General features: G+C 38.3%; 1 protein-coding gene across 2 annotated transcripts in view; it reads left to right on the forward strand.

Annotated features, from left to right (window-relative positions):
- Positions 1-20,584, forward strand: part of TH1 (negative elongation factor complex member TH1) — a 142,283-nt gene that overhangs the window by 36,382 nt on the left and 85,317 nt on the right. For both annotated transcript variants that reach the window (XM_067147054.2, XM_067147053.2), the window contains 2 exons: positions 7,987-8,136; positions 8,218-8,348. In XM_067147054.2, the coding sequence (XP_067003155.1) occupies positions 7,987-8,136; positions 8,218-8,348 (281 nt within the window). The remainder of the gene's footprint in view (positions 1-7,986; positions 8,137-8,217; positions 8,349-20,584) is intronic.

Genomic DNA, 20,584 nt, shown 5'->3' on the forward strand with positions numbered 1-20,584 from the left:
ATTATGTCATCTGCATACAATCTTATTTTTGATGTTATATTGTTCCCTAAATCATTTGCATATATTAAGAAAAGTAACGGACCGGTTATACTACCCTGTGCAATTCCCTTCCAAACTTTCTCTCCTGCGATACATCATTTCCTACTTTCTGAACCCTTGAATTTAGAAATGTTTTTATCCAACGTGTAACCCTTACATCCAATCCTATTACCTCCAATTTCTTTAATAATATTCCATGTTCCACTCCATCAAAGGCTTTGGAAAGATCTATGGCTATGCAATCTAACCGACCTCCTGAATCCAATTGATCTGATATGTCCTGCTGAAATTCCACCAGTTGTGCCTCACAAGAAAATTTCTTTCGAAATCCATACTGGCTCCTCATGAACCAGTTTTTATCATCACATATCCCTCTGATGAACTTTGATATTAAACTCTCCAGTATTTTACAAACTATACTGGTCAGGCTGATTGGTCTGTAGTTCTCTGGTTTCCTTTTATCACCCTTTCCTTTATAAATTGGTATTATTATAGATTACTTCAATTCCTTTGGTATTACATTATTATTTATGACATAGTCAAAGAGAAATTTTAAATAAGGCACTATGTACCACCCCATTGTCTTTAATACCTCCCCAGTAATTTGATCACTTCCTGCTGCTTTTCCTTGCTGAAGCAGTTGAATTTCTCTGAGAATATCTTCATTTGTGAATGAGAAGCTTGTTGTTTCCCTCTGTCTCTCTCCCTCTCTATCTTCTGTTTCGGTTTCCAACTCCTGACAGTCATCTACTGAATCTCTGAATTCCCTGCTAAATAGGTTTGCTTTCTCAGTATCTGTTAAATAGTGTTCACCCCCTTCTCCCACCATTGTAGGAATTTGGATTCCTTTTCCTTTTTGATTCCTGATATATGAATACAGCTTTTTCCATTTCCCTTTGTGGTCATTACCCTCTTAAAGTATGCCATTCATATAATTCCCTTTTGCTTCCTTTTTCACTCTATTCAGTTCCCTCATTAGCTGTTTTCTAGTTTCTCTACTCTCCCTACCCTCTTTGATTTTCTTGTTTACTATTCTACATTTTCTTTTTAATTTTCTTATTTCTCTTGTATAATAAACAGGGTCTGAGGTCATTTTACCCTTCTTCACAGGTACGGATCTCTTCTCTCCTTCCCAAATGATTCCTTTAAATTTAGCCCAAAGTGTATCCACATTACTCCCTTCACTTATCCAACAACTGAATTGTGATTTAAGGTAAGTCCCAAATTCATCAACTTTAGTTTTTCTGTACAATTTCTTGTCTTGTGTAACCCTCTTATTAAGCCTTTTTGGTACGAGTCCTACATCCATTATTACAGCCTTATGGTCTCCTATTCCTTCAATTACCTCAGTTTTATCAACAATTTCCCATGGTTTAACCAAGAATTCATCTAGTAAGTTATTGAGACGAGTCGGTTCTTGTACTACTTGTGTAAATCCTCCCTCCCAAATTAACTTATTTGCCAGTTTCTGTTCATGGGCTTCACTTGCAGCTCCATTCCATTCAACTTCAGGCAAATTTAGATCTCCCCCAATTATTACCATATCATTATTATTGTTTTTATGAGTATACTCTATTATTTTCTCAAATATTTCCATGTCTCTTTCCTCTCTTCCAGGCCTGTATGTTCCTATAATTCCCACCTCCTTCATATTATCACAAACTAATTTTATCCCTAATATTTCATCCCTTTCATCGGTAAACCATTCATGTGAACAATAAATTTCCTTCACCAGAATAAACACCCCCCCCCCCCTCCCTTTTTATCTCCTCGGTCTCTACAATAGACTGTATACCCTTCTGGAAATACTTCTCTATTACCCACCCCTTCTCTCAACCACGATTCCACTCCTATCACCACATCAGTCTCATAAGATTCCATCAATGTACTGAATTTTAATTGTTTATTTACTACACTTTGACAGTTTACCAAGAGCAATCTCAGACCCCCTTCCTCCCTAAAACTTGACTGTTGCAATTGGGTAACTTGAAATTCCTTACTTTCCTGAGTTTAATTTTCTAGTTGACTGAGCCAGCTTAAAGTACAGCTGGCTCTTTCTACTAGTTTTCCTGGTCAGTATTATAACTCAAGGGAGTTGCCTGTTTTACAGTACATATCTTAAGATTAATAAAATCTAGAACAATATTTGCTATCTTTCGTTTACCTGAATTGTTTAGATGGAGGCCCTGTTTTGTATAACAGTATCTCTCAAAACTGCTGCATTCAATAACCTGAGTATTCCGAAAATGTTTACAAATTTTAACAATATCTGTATTGACCTTGTCCACTTCAATGTTTACACACGAGTCTCTACTCAGATCATTCTTGTTGGGCACGTTCACTACAAAGACGTTAGTGTGGGTCAGCTTCCCTAGTGTATGATTAAGTTGTGATCTTACATTCTTGGCGTCGTCGTGAGCTACGTCGTTCGTCCCACCGATGATAAGCACTGCATCGCCGCTCCCGAAGTTCCTAGTTGCTGCTTCTACGTTTTCCAGGGCACTGCTGATAGAAGCTCCTGGATATATTTCTCCGGTTGCTGCTATATTCTCGTCGTTAATCACTCCCGCAATTCCCCTTCCTTGGCTATCACCAAACACAGCTACCTTTGTTGATTTAGGCCTAACTGGGTCTTGAATCTGAAATCTAGGCCTAAATTTTAACCTTGGCACGGCAACGGCAGCGGATCGCGATGATTATTTAGGGCAGAAAACCTATTTCTGATGTTTATTTCCGGAAATTCAGTTGTAGATTTCTTCTTAGCCGGCCATCCACGAACTACTTGACACCACGTGCTCGAGTTTGTTACTGGTACCGGTATATCACTTGAAGAACGGTCATTCCCAAATTCTAGCGATCGCAGTCTTTCTTTTAATTCTTGATTTTCAACTTTAAGAGCCTCATTGTCCTTTTGTAGAATGTTTATAATTTCTAATGCACTTTTATATTCCTCATCGATTGTTTTCAGTGCTTCATCGTTAATGCCGTCGCCAACTATAACATTCCGAACACACTACTCACAAATCCAGTCAACATTTTCATTAGTTTTTACGTCTCTAGGGCAATTTCCGCACTTATAATGCCACCATCGATTACATGAATCACACAACATTCCTTTTTTCACTAATCTTCGACATTTTCCGCACTTTTTACGGTTAATTTACTCGGAGGATAAAACACTACGTCGTCATTACCGGGCGCCATTTTGAAAAAATGCACTTAAGTGCAGTATTTAGCCTCAAAATTAAGCGGTCGTTTAGTCAGCCTTAATTTTTAACAAGTTAACAACCGTTATTGGACAAGTTATTTTCGCATTTATTATGAAAATATGCTCTCTTTCATTTCGAATTTTCTTTACGGAACAGCTGTCGCTTATAGTTATGAATTTCATTGGTTCCGTATTGAAGTGGGATTACAGTAAATAATATATAAATTCTTTCAAGGTCCACCTATTCAATACAATGACGTTTTATTGTGATTTAATCCTTTTTGATCTTTTAATCGATTGGCTTAAAAATACCAAACTATTGAAAAACAGTTCGATTTTCCAAGTAATCCGGAATACACACTCCTGTCAATTACCCCCACTACCCCATCCTTCCGCCCCGCCTTAGTTCCATTCCCCCGCAAGTGCTCCGCCTCCTTCCTTCCCCTCGCCTCCTTTACTGTTGCCCACACACTTCGTCCGGCTCCGTCTGTGTAACAACACGTTTACATGCTGCTCAAGGTGAGTCAATCATCATTCAACGATTCTAATGTTTCTAGTAACTTCCATACATTGCTTCCAACGTCTAACTTGGCTATTTTCTCCTTCAGGTTCAAATTGAAGTGGGAATTCATCTCTAATTACATCACGATCTTATATGATCAAAGTAAATTTCCCTGGAACCACCTAATATCTAAAGGAACAAATGTCATTCACATAGACAGCATACAACTGCAAAAATTCACTTCTCCCGGATGCACACAGACTGAATTATGTAACGAACAGCCGGAATTTTAAGAATTTTATATCACACCAATTGTATCATAATTTTATCGTATTTCATGTATCACCACAATAATTGCATGTTATTTTATAATGAGTTAAAATGTGTTTTAGATGTTTTAGGAATATATATCTTGTTTTAAATTGTACTCAAGGCTGATGATGGCACATAGATGCCGAAACTAGTACCATTTGACTATTTGACATGTGATTAAAGCACAATGAAACGTCATTGTATTGAATAGGACCTTGAAAGAATTTATATATTATTTACTGGAACAGCTGTCGACGGGTATTGCTAATCAACTCCAACATCGCCTTCAAAAGTCGACGAGAGAAATCGCTAGTGCACATAGCGAGGATCCGATGCCGAAGGTAATCGATCGCATGCAATATCATCGCTAGGGTGCTATTGCTATTGGCTTTACATCGCACTGACACAGATAGGTTTTATGGCGACGATGGGACAGGAAAGGGCTAGGAGTGGGAAGGAAGCGGCCGTGGCCTTAATTAAGGTACAGCCCCAGCATCGCTAGGGTGCATAAATATCGGTAACGGAAAAAATCGCGCGTGCTTAATCGCTCGTAATAACGGATGCGTCAGTGATAGGGTTCTCGCTATAACCGAAGGACCATCCACAGTTTAATATCGGAATTTTGAAGGGACAGAAAAAAGTCGCCGCTGTAACGGAGTTCTCGTTATATGCCGTACTCGCTATAACGGACTTTTACTGTACTACTCCTTACTCCTTATAACGCACTATTAGATACGGTATTATGCACTTCAATTGACAACTGAGGAGAACACAGGATTACCTTCTTTCTAGTATCATCTGATAATTAGAACCTTAAAATTACAGTTTTGTTAGGGAAATATAATAGTTGTCATTCCTGAAATCACAGGCAACAATCACCAGACATTGTAAGTCAGTTGTTGACACAGTGGAATAAAATATAGAAGTCAAATACTCCTTCTAATCAGTATTTTTATATACCACAAATGCTAATAAATAAGAAACAATTAATTTTTTTTTTTTTTTTTTTTTAATGTTGGATGATGGAAAAATTCTGGCTACATCTTTGGAATCAGCAAAAGGGAATACATAATCAACAGCTGAAATCATTTAACGAAACCATTGTTGACCAGTGTTGTTATTTAGCACTGAGTTTGTTTCATGAATTTTTTCTTTTTTTTTTTCTGATGGTTATAGATTGCTTCTGTTGATTATTATTTCCCATTAATGCTGGAAGATATGCGCCTGTATATTTCCTAGGACTACTGATTTCCTTGGAGATGGTAACACTTTCTATTGTTTCTAATTTGGTGGTACTTTTTTTCATCTTAGGAATGAAGTTGCAATAAACAGGCAAGTAGTACTGACCAGGAACTTCAGATTAGCCCGAATGGCAGCGTCGCTGCTGCTTGTCGCCAGTCGTTCACATGCTAAACCAAGAGAGTGTCAGTCAGCCAGGAGTATAGCCCGCTCACATCCTTTGAGGTTGAAACTACATTTGAAGTTTGGCTCCATGGCTGAATGGTTCAGCATCAAGGCTTTTGGTTTAGATGCTCCTGGGTTTGATTCCCTGAGTCATGGCGAATTTCAGCCCCCTCTTGTTAATTCCCCTGATTAGAGGACCGGTGTTTGAGTTTGTCCCGACACCTTCCCCTTTATATTCACACAACACACCACAGTCGCTGTACCCACTACAGAACACAGAATACATCCCTCCACTTAGGGTTGGGGTCAGGAAGGACATGCAGCCATAAAAGAGGGCCAAGTCTACATATGAATTACAATAAAACTTCGTTAATTCGAAGTCGCTGGGACTCAAAAATCGGACTTCGAATTAACCGCCAATTCACAATGCAGAAGTACCAACCCGTGCTGCGTTACAAAATATTCTAAGGCCCGTTACTGCATGCAGTTAACCTTGATTCACAGTTTATACCTTTCAAATGGCATGAAAAAAGAACTATTTCCAAAATGTATCCAAGAAGGTGCATTTACAGTATTCAAATAATGCACTCGGATATCTCACTGGTAAACATAACCTCACACAACGAAAGAAAGAAAAAAAGCACAATTCAAAGACGAGGAGAAATCTATGCTGTCTCCCATGTGCAAGTGCTTTATTAATTAGATTACTATACTGTATGCATTTTAGATGCATTGTATTTACACAGAAAGTACCCGATGCCCTTAAAATCAAACTTTCCTATGACTCTATCCTTGTACGATTTCCCGCCATGGCATTTCTCTCGTACTTCAGAAATGTAAACACTTGCCATGTCACAAAGTATTCTAAGACCCCTTAATACATGCAATCACAGTTTAAACCTTTCAAATGCCATGGAAAAAACTTATTTCCGAAATGTATCCAACAAGGTGCATTTACAGTGTTCAAATAATGCACTTGAATAAATCACTGACAAACATAACCTCACACAACGAAAGAAAAAAAATTGCACAATTCAAAGACGAGGATAAATTATGCTGGTTCCCCTGTGCAAATGCATTATTTTTTGGATTTCTGTACTGTTTGCATTTTTAGATGTTTTGTACTGGCGTATAAAGTGCCCGACATCCTTAAAACATTGTGTCTTATCGAACTTTCCTATGACTAGGGGATAAAGTATCTCGCTTCAATGTGCATTGCAACGCACTACTATGACCCCCATCCCTCACCCTTGTACGATTTCCCGGCTGGCAATTTCTCCTTTAAAACCACAAGACCGTTTGGGCTCGCATTAAAATAAAGCAATGCAGTTTCACCGGCAATGACAATATTGTTCGGTGCCTACGAATTTATTATATGAGCTACGTTTTTTCCGTCAACTGTCGGCATCGCCAGTGTTCACAGATTCTATTTTCCCGCACACTGCGTGTTGCGTGATATTACTGCGTTCTTTAAAAGGTTGAATACAAAAGAATTCCAATTTCATTCAACTTAGCAATCATGAAGCGCACTGTAGTCCCGCCGAAGTGAGTGTAAGAGTGGAAAGCTACCCCTCTACGTTCCGGAACGTGCGTTCTATTATGGCGCGGAGCAGATAAATTTCGAGTTGAAATTACTCTGTAACATACTATTGTTTTAAAATGTAAAGGCAGTTTCGAATTAAAAGTCTGAATTTTGGTAATGGGGCCGACATTGTACTTCGAATTACGAATTATCCGTATTTCGAATTAAACAATTGAAATAACATGCAAAACTGTATCTCATGTTTCCGGGAACGAGAGCTTCTTCGAATTAGGAGGGATTTTGAATTAACCGATTTTGAATTATCGGGGTTCTGCTGTACTCGTTGTCAGTTAGAACCCATGACCCCACTAGTGTGTAGGAAAAGTGGCAGAAGTAGTAGTTCACATCAATCACATCTGCAAGAAATAGCTAATTGTTGGGAGGTAAAAACAAATATTTCCAATATTTAGGCTTAATTATTTAGTTACTATGGTGAGTTCTTGCTAGTGAGAATGTATAAACATACCGTTTTTTTTTTTTTTTTTTTTTGCATTTTTGAAGTCCCTGTCAGTTTCTGGAGAAGCTTTCTTTAAAAATATGCTCCCTGTAAAAGTAAAATTTACCTCAATTGTAGCATCTGGTTTTGCACCTAGACATCCAATTAGGTCTATGAATGTTTATCAAAACACTACAATTTTAAGGAGATGGACTCAGCACTGTTAGCACAGAACTATGAAGTTTCAGACAGTACTCAAAGGGTTAAGGTGGTATGATGATGTCTATGTTTCTGATCAGTGCTTGATTTTTATAAATTGATAAATGCTCAAGTAAGAAAGCTACCGTGCGCAAAATATATATGCATAAGAAAAAGATGGGGAGCAGCTTAGGTAAAACATTCTTGTTTACCTGTTAAATTGCTGCTTATATTTCTATGACTTGAGTGTAGTATTCAAGATAGCTCATTATTATTAATTTTCTTCTTGTGGGTTATGCTTTTAGCTTATCTCAGATGCAGGGTTTCAAGGTGAAATCACGAGCATCTCTACTGCTGCTCAGCAGATTGAAGTATTTTCTCGTGTTTTGAAAACAACAATAACAAGCTTTCTTCAGAACACAGATGATTGGCAGAGCAGTATTGAGGAGTGTGCTGTGAGTATATGTAGTATATACATGAGTGGTACCTGCCTGTAACTTGGGATGTATTGTCACAGTGACCTCCTTTCTGTCTAGAAAATGGTATGCCATGGTCAACACACGTACGTGTACAGCCAAGTCCTCCTGCAAGTGTTATCTCAGGAACCCAAAGGAGGCTCCAATATGAAACGATTATCTCAAGAAATTACGAGATGTGCTCAACAAAAGTAAGTTGGCATTTACCAGTTTTTTAATATGCTAGATAATGTAGGATACCCAGATGACTATGCTGAAAAAGTGGACATAGACACCTGAAATGTGGAACATTTGACCAAAATTGGTGAACACTTTGCCTCTCGACCAATTTTTTCTCTATTGAAGTTCAGAAGTTTTCCACATTTAAAGGTTGTTGTATTATTTTCAAGACATTACAAATGAATGCAATTAAATTGACATGTTTCATTAACAATTTACACAGCTGTACATTTAATTCGCTATAACAGGGTAGGATTGCCTTTAAACAATATATGTCCATCCCTTGTCCCGTTTCTCTACGATGTTGAGCATGAAGTGAGATGAATTTTCGTATTGAGGTTTTATGACTGGATGACCTCCGTGGCTTTAACCTCATCAGAGGACTTATTGAGATGAAATGAATGATGTGATACATAATAGTAGGAAGGGAGAGGGTTAAACCTTGTGCCTGCACATAGCCTACTCCTGTCATGTTGAATAGCACCAAGGGTTCTGTTTAAGGCTTATTGTCTCCACATGATAGATTAATTGCCATCAACAGCATCATTTGCCCTCACTCCATATGAACACTGCGGAGAGGTTTGGAATTCAACCTAGGCTTTTGGGCACATAATCTAGTGAATAGTAATTGTATACCACCACCTTCTACCCCGCCGGCCAACATTCTGATGGTGAAGATTTTTTCGACCGCAGGGGCTCAGAACAGACTAATATGATGTCAGTCCATATAGACTTGATGCATTAACGATCATGGCCACTGGGTGGGCTTGATTGTTTTTAAACATCAATTTACTCCTTTTTAATTTCTCTGTCGGTAGATTCAGAGTGGATTGTTGTCCCATATGCTCTGTACTCTGACCGGCATACCGAGCAGAGGGTCTGGGGCACAGTGCCGGACTTCACGCCTGGCCCCACCCGTCGGCTGTCCTGAGAATGGTTTTCCGTGGTTTTCCATTCTCCTGCACTAAGGCGAATGCTGGGACAGTTTGTAGTATAGGCCACGGCCGCCCACCCCCTCACCTTCTCCGCACATCTTCACCGTAACAAATTTCCCGGCCTGAGAGACGGCGTCACCGTCTAGGAGGCCCGCCTCCCCCTGCAGGGGAGGAATGAAAACGTAGTAGTAGTAGTAGTAGTAGTAATTTCTCCCTCTTCTTGTGCCAGAGTTCCATTATCACATTCTATTGCTTTTATGGTCTCTTGATCTCTTCACTTGTTTTTCACTATTCTATATAGCAATTTCATATTTCCTCTACTGTCCTCTTCCAGTTTGTCTGCAAACTCATTCCATTTCTTCTCTTTTTCTTCCTTTACAATGTTCTTTACAGCGTTTCTTGTTCCTGTATACTCCTTGGAGTCTTTGTATTTCTTGTTCATTGCGTTCTTGTCCCTGTTTTTGTTTTTCCTTGTCCAGTGCCTTCTTTATTTGGTTTCTTTCTTTCACTGCTGTTTTCACTCTATCATTCCACCATGGCGTCTCCTTTTTTCTTTTGATGGAACTTGTAACTTCACATAGGTTTTTGGCTTCTCCCACAAAGGTGTCTGAAAGATTTCCTCTCTTCATTGACATTGGTTACTTCACCCTTCGGCAGACTCTGTTGAATCCTTAGTTTGTATTCTTCCTTTATTTGGACTTCTTGCAACTTCCAAGTTTTAACCCTTGGTTTTTTTCTTAATAATTTTCGGCGTTTCATTAGTCTTATGTTTGAAGTCTACTACCAGCAATCTGTGGTCACTGTTCATGCTTTCACTAGGGATATCATTTAATCTGTGATGTATCTACCACCATCTTTATTCGTGATTACGTAGTCAATCAATGTTCTATACTGGCCATCCCAACTGTACTTTGTTACTCTGTGACTCTCTTTTTTTTGAAGAATGTATTTTTTATTATAAGATCATTTCTTCTGCAGAGACCTAATAGTTGTTCTCCTTCTGGGTTCTTTTGTCCATATCCATGTGGACCAGTGATGTTCTCATACCCCAGTCTGTCTACCCCAACTTGTGCGTTTAGATCTCCGATAATAATGTTTTCCTCATTAACTGTATCTTCCAGGTCTTGCCGAAATTTCTCTTTGTCTTCCTCACTGCAGCCTGTCTGTGGGGCATACACTTGTGTGACGGTGTACTTAGTGTTCTCCAGTTTCATGAACATTTTAATGATTCTGTCACTTTTGTAGATAACTGTGGCCGTTGTTGAACAGCAGTGAACGGAAATCAGTGAACCAACAGAAGTCCTTGTTATGCGTCTGGTTATCATGTTGGGTAAACAAAAACATTTAAAGAACTGTTTATGCAAAGCTAATTATTGTATGTAGCTTTCTTATTTTTAAATTATTACATATTTAGGCCTATGAAGAAATGGACTATGAAGACGATTTATCTTCAAAGAGATCTGGGTATTTACATTTCCTGTTTCAAATTGATTTATTCTGTAAATGATATAAAGGGATGTAGATTGTTATACATGACTTGTGAGGCAGGGTGTGCCACGTGTAAGTGGCCCTTTCCTGTCGTTTTGTAATATCCGCTGATATGCGAATTCAGCAGAAAGGATTATTCTAGACGATCATTGTCATTGGCCAAAATACAAGTGTTTTTATTGGCCAGTATATTAGGATTTTTTATTGGTGAATGTGGCAAACTGGAGTGTTGCTATTGGTTATTTGTAATCACTTGATTTCCTGTTTGTGGCTCCTCGCGTGTGCAAATTAATTTGTCCGTTTTGTGTCCGTCCCGCAATGGGTCTTCAGCTGGCCAAGGTAAACGCTATGTTATTGGCTTATATTAATTTATATGCATTCTTGTATTTCAGACTTTTCCCACTTATGTAACTTCCGTAATTAAGTAGAATTTCATCTTATGTGCCGGAGTTTCCTCTAGTTTTCCACATTTTCCAAAATAGAGCATTTGTATAACTTAGATGTTATGCTAATCCGCAACGTGTTTTCGGAGGCAAACCCTCTTTTCTAAATTAGGATTTTGTAATTGTAGTAACTGTAAAACTCTTTCTTGAATAGCGTAATTAAATTTTTGATTCTTTCGAGGTTGCCTCCTTTCATTCCGTAAATTTAACTTTAATGTGAATCTCTATGTCAAAGTTTGTTCGTGACCGAAGAGCTTAATTGTTTCCCTTGTGTCTCAAGTATCGGTTAATCCGCAGTTCATTTATTTGTTCATTTATAATTGTATGTTCATTTTCTCAATAATTATTTGTCTGTTGGGTGTATTATTGTAAGTCTCTTCTCCCTCATAACATCATACATTCCCATGGACCTCATAGGGCCCCCGCACGTCCCACAATCCTGTCTTAGTTGTTATTTTTAGTCTTGTAAGTGTTCCCTTGCATTTGATTTAATTTTGAGTATCGGAAGTTTTCCGTCACGTTTCCATGTTCTGATGCGTATTCACTGCCACTGCGTCATTTTACTATTTCTTTATTCAACTTTTATGTCAATATTTATGATGATGTTTATTATTATTTTTCTTCTTCTTTTATTATTTATTTGTGTACATGCATTATCTAGAACCTACGGACACAATAACTTCAGTTGTAACATCAGTCCCTTTGTTAATTAAGAATTCAACACTTTTTTTTCGCTACCTTCTCCTGTCCAATCCAGTATAATTTGTATCCTCCATGAAGTGTCTTACTTGCAATCCCTATCCATTCGGTCTCACTTAATCTCAATATTGATATTTTTCGTCTATCCATCATGTCTAGGAGTTCTTCTACCTTTCCAGTTAATGATAGAATGTTCATAGTTCCAATTCGGTATTTGAATCTCTTATTTATTTTGGGTGTCCTTTCAGAACATCGTATATCATCAGCCTTACGGTCATCATACTTCACAGTTGTCTGAGAGGACGTGTCAGTCCGGTTTATAATCTTCTTTCCGAGACTCTTTTTCTTATTGAAAGCAACTGTATTGTACCAGGAAAAGTTTTTGGGGAAAGGGCATGAGTAGGACCTCAGGGAGTGGAACTTGGTTTTGGAGCCGATACAGAGTAGGATAGACTCGCAGAGCGAATAATAGATGGTTAAACATTTTCTTAACAATTTATTAATTCTTCACCCTGCAATATGATTATTGGACTCAAATCTGGCATTGAAATTAAAAATTTGAACGTAATCTTCCTGAATTCTGTTCATGAAAATTAAATGAATATCACTGATTCCAAAGTCTTTCATATGTGAGAAGACGAGGTATTAGATTTCCACCTAAAGTCTTTCTAAATATGAGCACACACTTGTAATTGTAAATTGACATGAGAAATTAAATTTCTGTTAAAAGTTTTCAGTTTTTCAGTTTGTAAACCTTGATGTATAGCACACTTGAAAAGCCCAAAGTCTTTCTATGAGATATGAAAATGAAATTTGAATTAAATTAATCACTTCTGAGAAACTATGAGAACTCTGAAATATTTGTTAACACGCGGCACTGAAGTTTCCACTGTTCAAAATAATGAGAAAATTTTAGTCAGTTTGTTACTACTCACTTAATGAAAGAAATGTTGCTACAAATGTTGAAAGATGAACATCTGGAATGTTCCGTGGAGAATCAGGATCGGCGATGTTCCCTTAACACACCATGTTGACGTCCCCGATGAGGTGATGATTGCTGGAACTGGATCGTGTAGAATTGCAGCTCGTTAAGGTGATTTTTCGCACACAAAAAATTCACTTAGTGCGAGTAGTTATCACTGACACTGTCATTTACTGTTGAACACAGTTTATGGCATAATTGAACTTTAAGACGTTAAATGAATAATCACAGTCCTTCCTGTATGAAATACTATTTAAAGTCGTTACTGAAACGTCCATAATTACACAGTTCACACTTGAAAAGGCAAATCATAGTCTATAATCACAGTCTTTGAACACGGTCATTAAGTCACTAAGGATTATTTTCTGATTATCTTGTTATTATAACGTCATATTACCTCAGAAAAAGTTCTTAGTATTCACCCAGATTACCACTGTAAGTCGTATACTAATATGGCGTGAATAAAGAAATACAGTTCAATACTCGAAAAGAAATGAGTTCTGGTGATTCTACACATTAGTTTCTGTGGAAGTTCAATATCATGAGAAGTAAACCAAGTCTACACGTAATGATATATTCTGTGAACGTTAAATATTTGGTATTTGCACTTCAATAAGTTCACTCGTATTATATTCTCAAATGTCTTTAGAATTAGACTGTAGTCGCGATGCGATGTACTAAATACAGTGCGACGTCTTTTATAATTTTGTCGGCGATATAACTTCGTGTTCTGGAAATGCGACGGCAAGTACTTTCACCGTGACTGCGCGAACATACTGTACGACACATCTGTGTACTCGTCCTTGTACTGCGCTGCTCTGCTTGTTAGCCTTGACATATATATGCTGGCGCTGGGAGGGGTGGTTTCTCTTGGCCATGTGACCGTGAGTGTATAAATTCCTTAGACTTTAAATTATTATAACTCAACAACCATGGGATGGATTAATTCGAAATTCACAGGGATTAACTTTTATGACGTCCGCTACGATTCAGCGTTTGTCCCGTTGAAATTGGTTAAGGCGTTGAAAAACTTGCGAAAAGAAAATTCTTTTCGAGAAATATCTCTAGGGGAGGTGAGCTTCGGGCGACAGGTGACGTCACTTGACTTCGCCTAGTGCACTCGTGAAGTCTGGTACCTGCTGGAACATTCCTTTATTTAAATGTTCGTACGTCGGATGGATATTTTATGCTGAAATAACGTTTCTTTCGATTGATATGGGCCAGGACATAGGCTTTCCTGGTACAGTATTCAATACTCTCCTGCTGACTTGCTAGGCCTAATCCATAAGAGGATTTTCTTTCAGGGTTTACTCCCTTAGCCTTTGAGGATGCCTTCCTTGTCCTACAAGGCAGTAGGTTCCATCTGTACACCCCAGCAGGATGGGTTGCCTCTTCCGCCATCTGCAACGTACCAAAGCCCATCTTCTCCGCCGTAGATGCCGTTAAGGTCTTCACCCTTAACCCAGGGCAAGGGCCCTCCATATTTATGACCCCTGGAGAGAGTGTCCCAGTATTCTAAAGTCCCCAGGAATTGGGCTACCTGTTGGTCTGCAGGTTGTATTGGTTATTTCAAACAGCCCTACATACTGTAGGGGCCCCTTATCCGCCACCTGGGGATGCACTCTGTAGGGGTCAGGTTCCCCTGGTTACTTATTGGAAGTTAACCCCACCCACAAGGAGTGAGGTTATTTGCAGAATTTCATTCAACCTATCTGTTTAAATATGAATTAGATCTGTAGGTAAATAAACATTTTAATGTGAATACAATCATCCCTGTTTTATTTTCTTAGTCTTTTCTTTACATGCTTTTCTTTCTTTTTTCTTGATTTTTGTATTGTCTGTGCCTTTGCATATTGGTCTTCTTGTTCTAGTGCCTTTTCACAGAAGATTAGTGACCATCCTGAAGTAATTTTTCATATTTTGTGTTTCTAATATCAGGGGTGTCGCATTGTGGGCTTTGAACCACTGTTGGAGGTTCTGCCTCCAGGATAATCGTATCCACCCATGTCCTTGTTTCCCTTATGTCTTGACATCCGTGATCAGTTGTATCACCCTGTCTTTGTTATTTTGGAGGATGTTACCAAAATAAGATGATTTCTGGAGTTTTGCAAGTTTCCCTGGTACAGCGGAGTGTGTCCCACGTGGTCTTCTCATGGCATCTTTAACATTTTCCGATACAGCAAAGGCTTGCAACCTTAGGCTTCCATCTTTCAACACCATAAAGTAGTACCAGTAACACAGAAACTCTGATGACCTTGTTATTTTTATCTTGATATGCAATTAGTCTATGTAGTTCATTTCCAGTGAAACCTTTAGTCTCCCTTGCAAATACAGTAACATAACTACTACTCCTTATGTACTGAGCTATCTACTGATGAATAAGAGGATCTTACACCAATGAAATTTAATTTAAATGCTTCAGTATAATTAGATTCTACCTCCATAGCATAACAGTTGGCACTATTAGCTGCCGTCCTCTGGGGATGTGGTTCGATTCCCGGTACTGCCAGTAATTTAAGAATGGTCGGAGGGCTGCACCACCTCAGGATGAGGACACAGGTTTACTTTCTATTATAACTAGAGCAACACGGTCCTAAGAAAGGAGTATCATCGAAAATTGCAGAGGCTAGAAGTACATTCAGCAACACGAGGACCCCTTTTTTCCATCAGAATATCAGCATTTTGTTGGTGTGCTGTTGCATTTTCCCTGTTCCCTTCTAAAGTTTTGAGAGCTGAGTTTTGAGATATACTTGTACAGAATATTATGGATAAGAAAGAAAACCAGTGAGGAAATCCTTAGATGGATGAGTAAATTGGAGAACTTCTGACAACCATCAAAGAGAAGCTCCAGTACATTGGACACATCATGAGAGGTGAACATTATTAACTTCTCTAACTAATCATTGATAGGAGAAGATGTGGAAATTCATGGCTCAAGGACCTATGCTGTTGGTTCAGACGAACATCTTCAGAGCTGCTGTTCAACAGGTAGTCGTAATCAGTTGGATTGCCAACCTTTGGAGGGAGACGGCATCCTAAGAAGTAGAATACTTCTGAGGATGTGGAGCAATTCAGTACCTTTGTTAAAAGTCAAGTTTCTCATCGAGATAAACCTTTTTAGAGTTAACGACCATGGGCGACCTGCACATCTGTGAGGATCTGGCCCTATCTAGGATGAAATCTGCTGTTGAAGATGGCACAAATGCCCAGTCCCAGAGCTAGGGAAAATAACCAATGAAGGTTGAAATCACCTACCCTGCTGGGAATTGAACTCTGAACCCCTTGGACCAAAGGCCAACAAGCTAACAATTTATGGAGCTAGACACTAAGGTGGTGATACACAGCAACAAACAGTTGACTATATGTACAGTACTTGTTTTTTGCCATACGATGATGATGATAATAATAATAGTAGTAGTTAAAATTATGTTGTTCAAATTTTTTTTTCTAGTGGCTTTACGTCGCACCAACACAGATAGGTCTTATGGCGACGATGGGATAGGAAAGGCCTAGGAGTTGGAAGGAAGCGGCCGTGGCCTTAACTAAGGTGAAAATGGGAAACCACGGAAAACCATCTTCAGGGCTGCCGATAGTGGGATTCAAACCCACTATCTCCTGGATGCAAGCTCACAGCCACGAGCCCCTAACCGCATGGCCAACTTGCCCGATGTTCAAACTTCTGTCTTGCTTCTTATTCCATTAAGCTTTTCCAGTGTCCAGTTGACAGAAAGTTGGTGGAGATTCTTAGTGATCATTCCCAAAGTGATACAGATTTGTTCATCAACTCTTTCACTTATTGTGAATGTATCTGGCAGTTTTATATATATATATATTGGTACTATTTATTTTTATTCCGTGCTACAAAAGTGTCTTCACATTTAATTTTTTTTTTACAGTCACACCTACACTGACAGGTTGTATGGCAATAATGGTATACAAAAGGGCTTGGACTGGGAAGAAGCGACCTGGTGTGAAAATGGGAAACCATAGAAAAAACATCTTCAAGACTGCTGACAGTGGGGTTTGAACTATTTCCTTATTGCAAACCTGATAGCTGTCTTGTTTTCAGGTTTGGCAGAAAAAGCTTATTATTTAGGATAACATAGTATGTCATAGATAGAAAGCTAGGATAAGAGGGGGGGATGCAAACTCATCCGAAGGTTATCGGTAACCTGAATCTGATATGGAAAGTCGTCCATATTTGCAAATAGTGTCATAAATAATGATGTTGGCCCATCCAGATGCAGAAAGAACCCCGGGCATTTTCCTTGCCATATTATTCAGGCTCAGAACTGGCACTGCTGTCACTCACCTATACTAGATGGCATTACTACTGCAATTGTACAGAAACTAACCCATCAACGCTGGGTACAGCAGCTATTTGAGTATACAAGAGGAGGATCGATCACCTGAATTATCAGGATTGGTTGCTTGATTCATGAGGAGAAACTGAAGCAACTGCACAATCATTAAGTGGTGGTCTGATAGAAGAGAGAGCTTGTGATAGTACATATATCATACCCTCACACTGTATGTAGAAGTTACATATATCGTCAGTATTCGATTTTTTTTAATTATTATTATTATTATTATTATTATTATTATTATTATTATTATTATTATTATTATTATTTCATTTGTATATTTTGTCATTAATCTTTGTAAGCTGGAAGGTAACCATATATGTAGTATGAGTAATTTGTTTTGCATGAGTGGGAAAACATTGCTATCCTGACTCTGGTAATTCGTATGACTCATGCGGCCATCCCAGTGTTTGATGAGATGTGTTTGTTGATGTTGTTGTACTAGGAAAGTTTTATGACTCATGTGATATACACCAGCGTTTGTTTATGTCTTGGGAGCATGAAGAAGTTCAGGGCAACCCTGAATGGTGGATCACTCATGATTGGCTGGCAAGGACCAATCCAGACGTATTATGTGAGAGGAAGGGGAATGCTGATGCCTATAAAGGTTGATAAAACAGCGGGAACCACACTCGGTACGGACAAGAAGGAGTACTGACACACTATACGAGAAGGAAGTAGTGCGGACAGACTGTACGAGAAGGAAGTAATGCTGATATACGGTATTTTCGAGTGACACGGTTACAATGGACTGGACTTCAAACGTTCGTGGAACATAGTCTTGTTATGTTCGTGGAAAGTGGCTGATCAACAAATTGTGAAGGGCGTATGCATTAAGTGTTGTAGTACTTGTGGAGGTCTGGCATTATATGTTGGTGAAAGCTATCTCAGACTTTCCATAATTTATGTTGAGGATCGACAGGCGTGTGTGTGTATATGTGTATATATATATATATATATATCTTTACAACAAGTGTTAAAATATGTGAACACAGTATTACAAGGTACAGTATCTGTGTGATGTGATAACTGCCGATTATGAGAATCGGCAAGTAGTTTTGATACAGAGACAGTGAAGGGTATTTATCTACATATATGTACATTGTTCATCGGACTATCTACAAATGATAGTTTAGTTCTCGCTTTCATTTTCCCACTGTTTTCATTGTTGTTGTTGTAAATATGGAGTCTTCCAGCAATATTTTGTGTGTGTATTATGTGTATAATTTTGTGTGTTGATCAGGTACTCATGCACGGATTTTGTTAAGAATATAGTTAGCTATTTTAGAATCAGTGGAGTTATTGATGAACCTAGGTGCAGTTCCTACCTATTTAGTCGTTTTCAGGAGGTTAGGTAAGGCCTGCAGCAGATGTACCAGTACGCAGCATTATGTACATGCCCTGGGATATAAAGTTTATCATGCTCTATCAAAATTCGAGGGATCCATTCTGGTGAACTCTGGCGCCCATACTATGGATATTTTGGTTAATTATTTTTATTAATTTAATTTATTTTCAAGTATTTTATGAAGTTTTTGAGTAATGTTATTTATTTACATGTTTTTATTTATATATTATTCATGATTTTATTATTATTATTCTTGCGTTCTGGCCTTCTAAGGACCACGTTACAATTTCAATTGTTCCTCCTTAGTTCTTTCCTTTTCTTCCAGTATTCTGTCATTGTTTCACTATGTTCCTTTTCCCTGTCTTCAGTCCACTTTGTGCCTGTTTTATTTTCCTTCCTCCCTTGGAATCCTTCCATTTGTAAGACTTTCTTCCTAAAAATCTTTCTTTCCAATAATTCTTCTTCTTGTATGTTGTTCCTTTCCAGGTCTTTCTTGACTTCTTGAATCCAGGTGGTAGTTCATTTCTTTTCCCAAAGGTACTTGAAGATTCGTTTAGTTAGTTTAAGTTTTCTTTATAAGCACTTTTTGTTGCAAGTATTCTTAGTTATACCGTACGCTCTTTCCATCTTTTGTATCCTCTATATTATAGCAGATTTTTCTAAACCATTTTCTTGAATTGTCTCACCCAAATATTTGAATATCTTTACCTTTTCTATCTGACCAATATCCGTTACTAAAAACTTGGGGGCACTTTTTATATTTGTCAAAAATTTTGTTTTCTCAGCAGAGATTCTCAAGCCTGTCATGTTGGCTGTCTTTTCAAGGAGACTGACTTGCATTGCTGCATCTGTAAGGCTTTCTGAAAGTATGGCAAAGTCATCTGCAAATGCTAGGCAATTTATTGCAACACCTTTGTTCTTCTTCCCCAGCATGAGTGGCAATATTTTAGATTCTTTCAGTTTTTCATTCCAAATTCTTACAATTTTCTCCATGACACAATTGAAAAGGAGTGGAGATAGACCATCACCCTGCCTGACACCTGTATTTATTTTGAAAGGTCGAGATACTTCACCCATAAGTTTTACTTTCGAGATAGTGTCTGTAAGTGTTTCACGAATTAGGTTTGCCAATTTAGTTTTAACTCCAAATTCATGGATTACTTTATCTAGGGTTTCCCTATCGACAGAGTCAAAAGCTTTTTTTAAGTCAATAAATGTGATGATGTGATAAATGTGATGAAACAGTGGAGAAAAGACATCAGGCATGGCTATTACATCAGTCCCAAAAGACAGAAATATCCTATCAAAAGCTAGTAAAACAGAGAAAAGAAACTACCCAAGTCTTAAGAAGAATAAAAAGACAACATCATAAGGACACCCTGCAGTTAATTGAAGAACAGTTCAGTAAAACTAAATCAAGGGACTACTACAAAACCTTCAGAAAGCAGCTCCAAAAATATGAACCCCCGACCCTACTGATGAAGGATGAAGATGGTAAGCTGGCCCATAACAATAAAGACAATGCAGAAATTCTGGCTAAACATTTCAACAAGCTTTTAAATTGTGAGGAACCTACAGAACCCCTTCATTTGGACACCAACACCCTGATAAAAACATCACCAGAAAACATCAATCCCCCCACAATAAAGGAAGTCTACCAAGCTCTGAATAAATTAAAAAACTACAAAGCGCCAGGAGAAGATCAGACCTTTGCGGAAATCTGGAAATATGCAGGAACCTCAGCAAAAGTTGCCCTCCATCAACAACTTGTCTCTATCTGGATTAAAGAAGAACTACCAGAACACTGGACAACAGCCCTCATTCAGGCACTGCACAAAAAAGGAGACAAAACTGACCCTAGTAACTACAAGGGAATCTCGCTCCTAGACATAACATACAAAATATTTTCAATAATCATCCTTAATAAGATAAGTTCACAACTTGAGAAA

Source organism: Anabrus simplex, chromosome 5, assembly GCF_040414725.1.
Source record: "Anabrus simplex isolate iqAnaSimp1 chromosome 5, ASM4041472v1, whole genome shotgun sequence".
Lineage (NCBI taxonomy): Eukaryota > Metazoa > Arthropoda > Insecta > Orthoptera > Tettigoniidae > Anabrus > Anabrus simplex.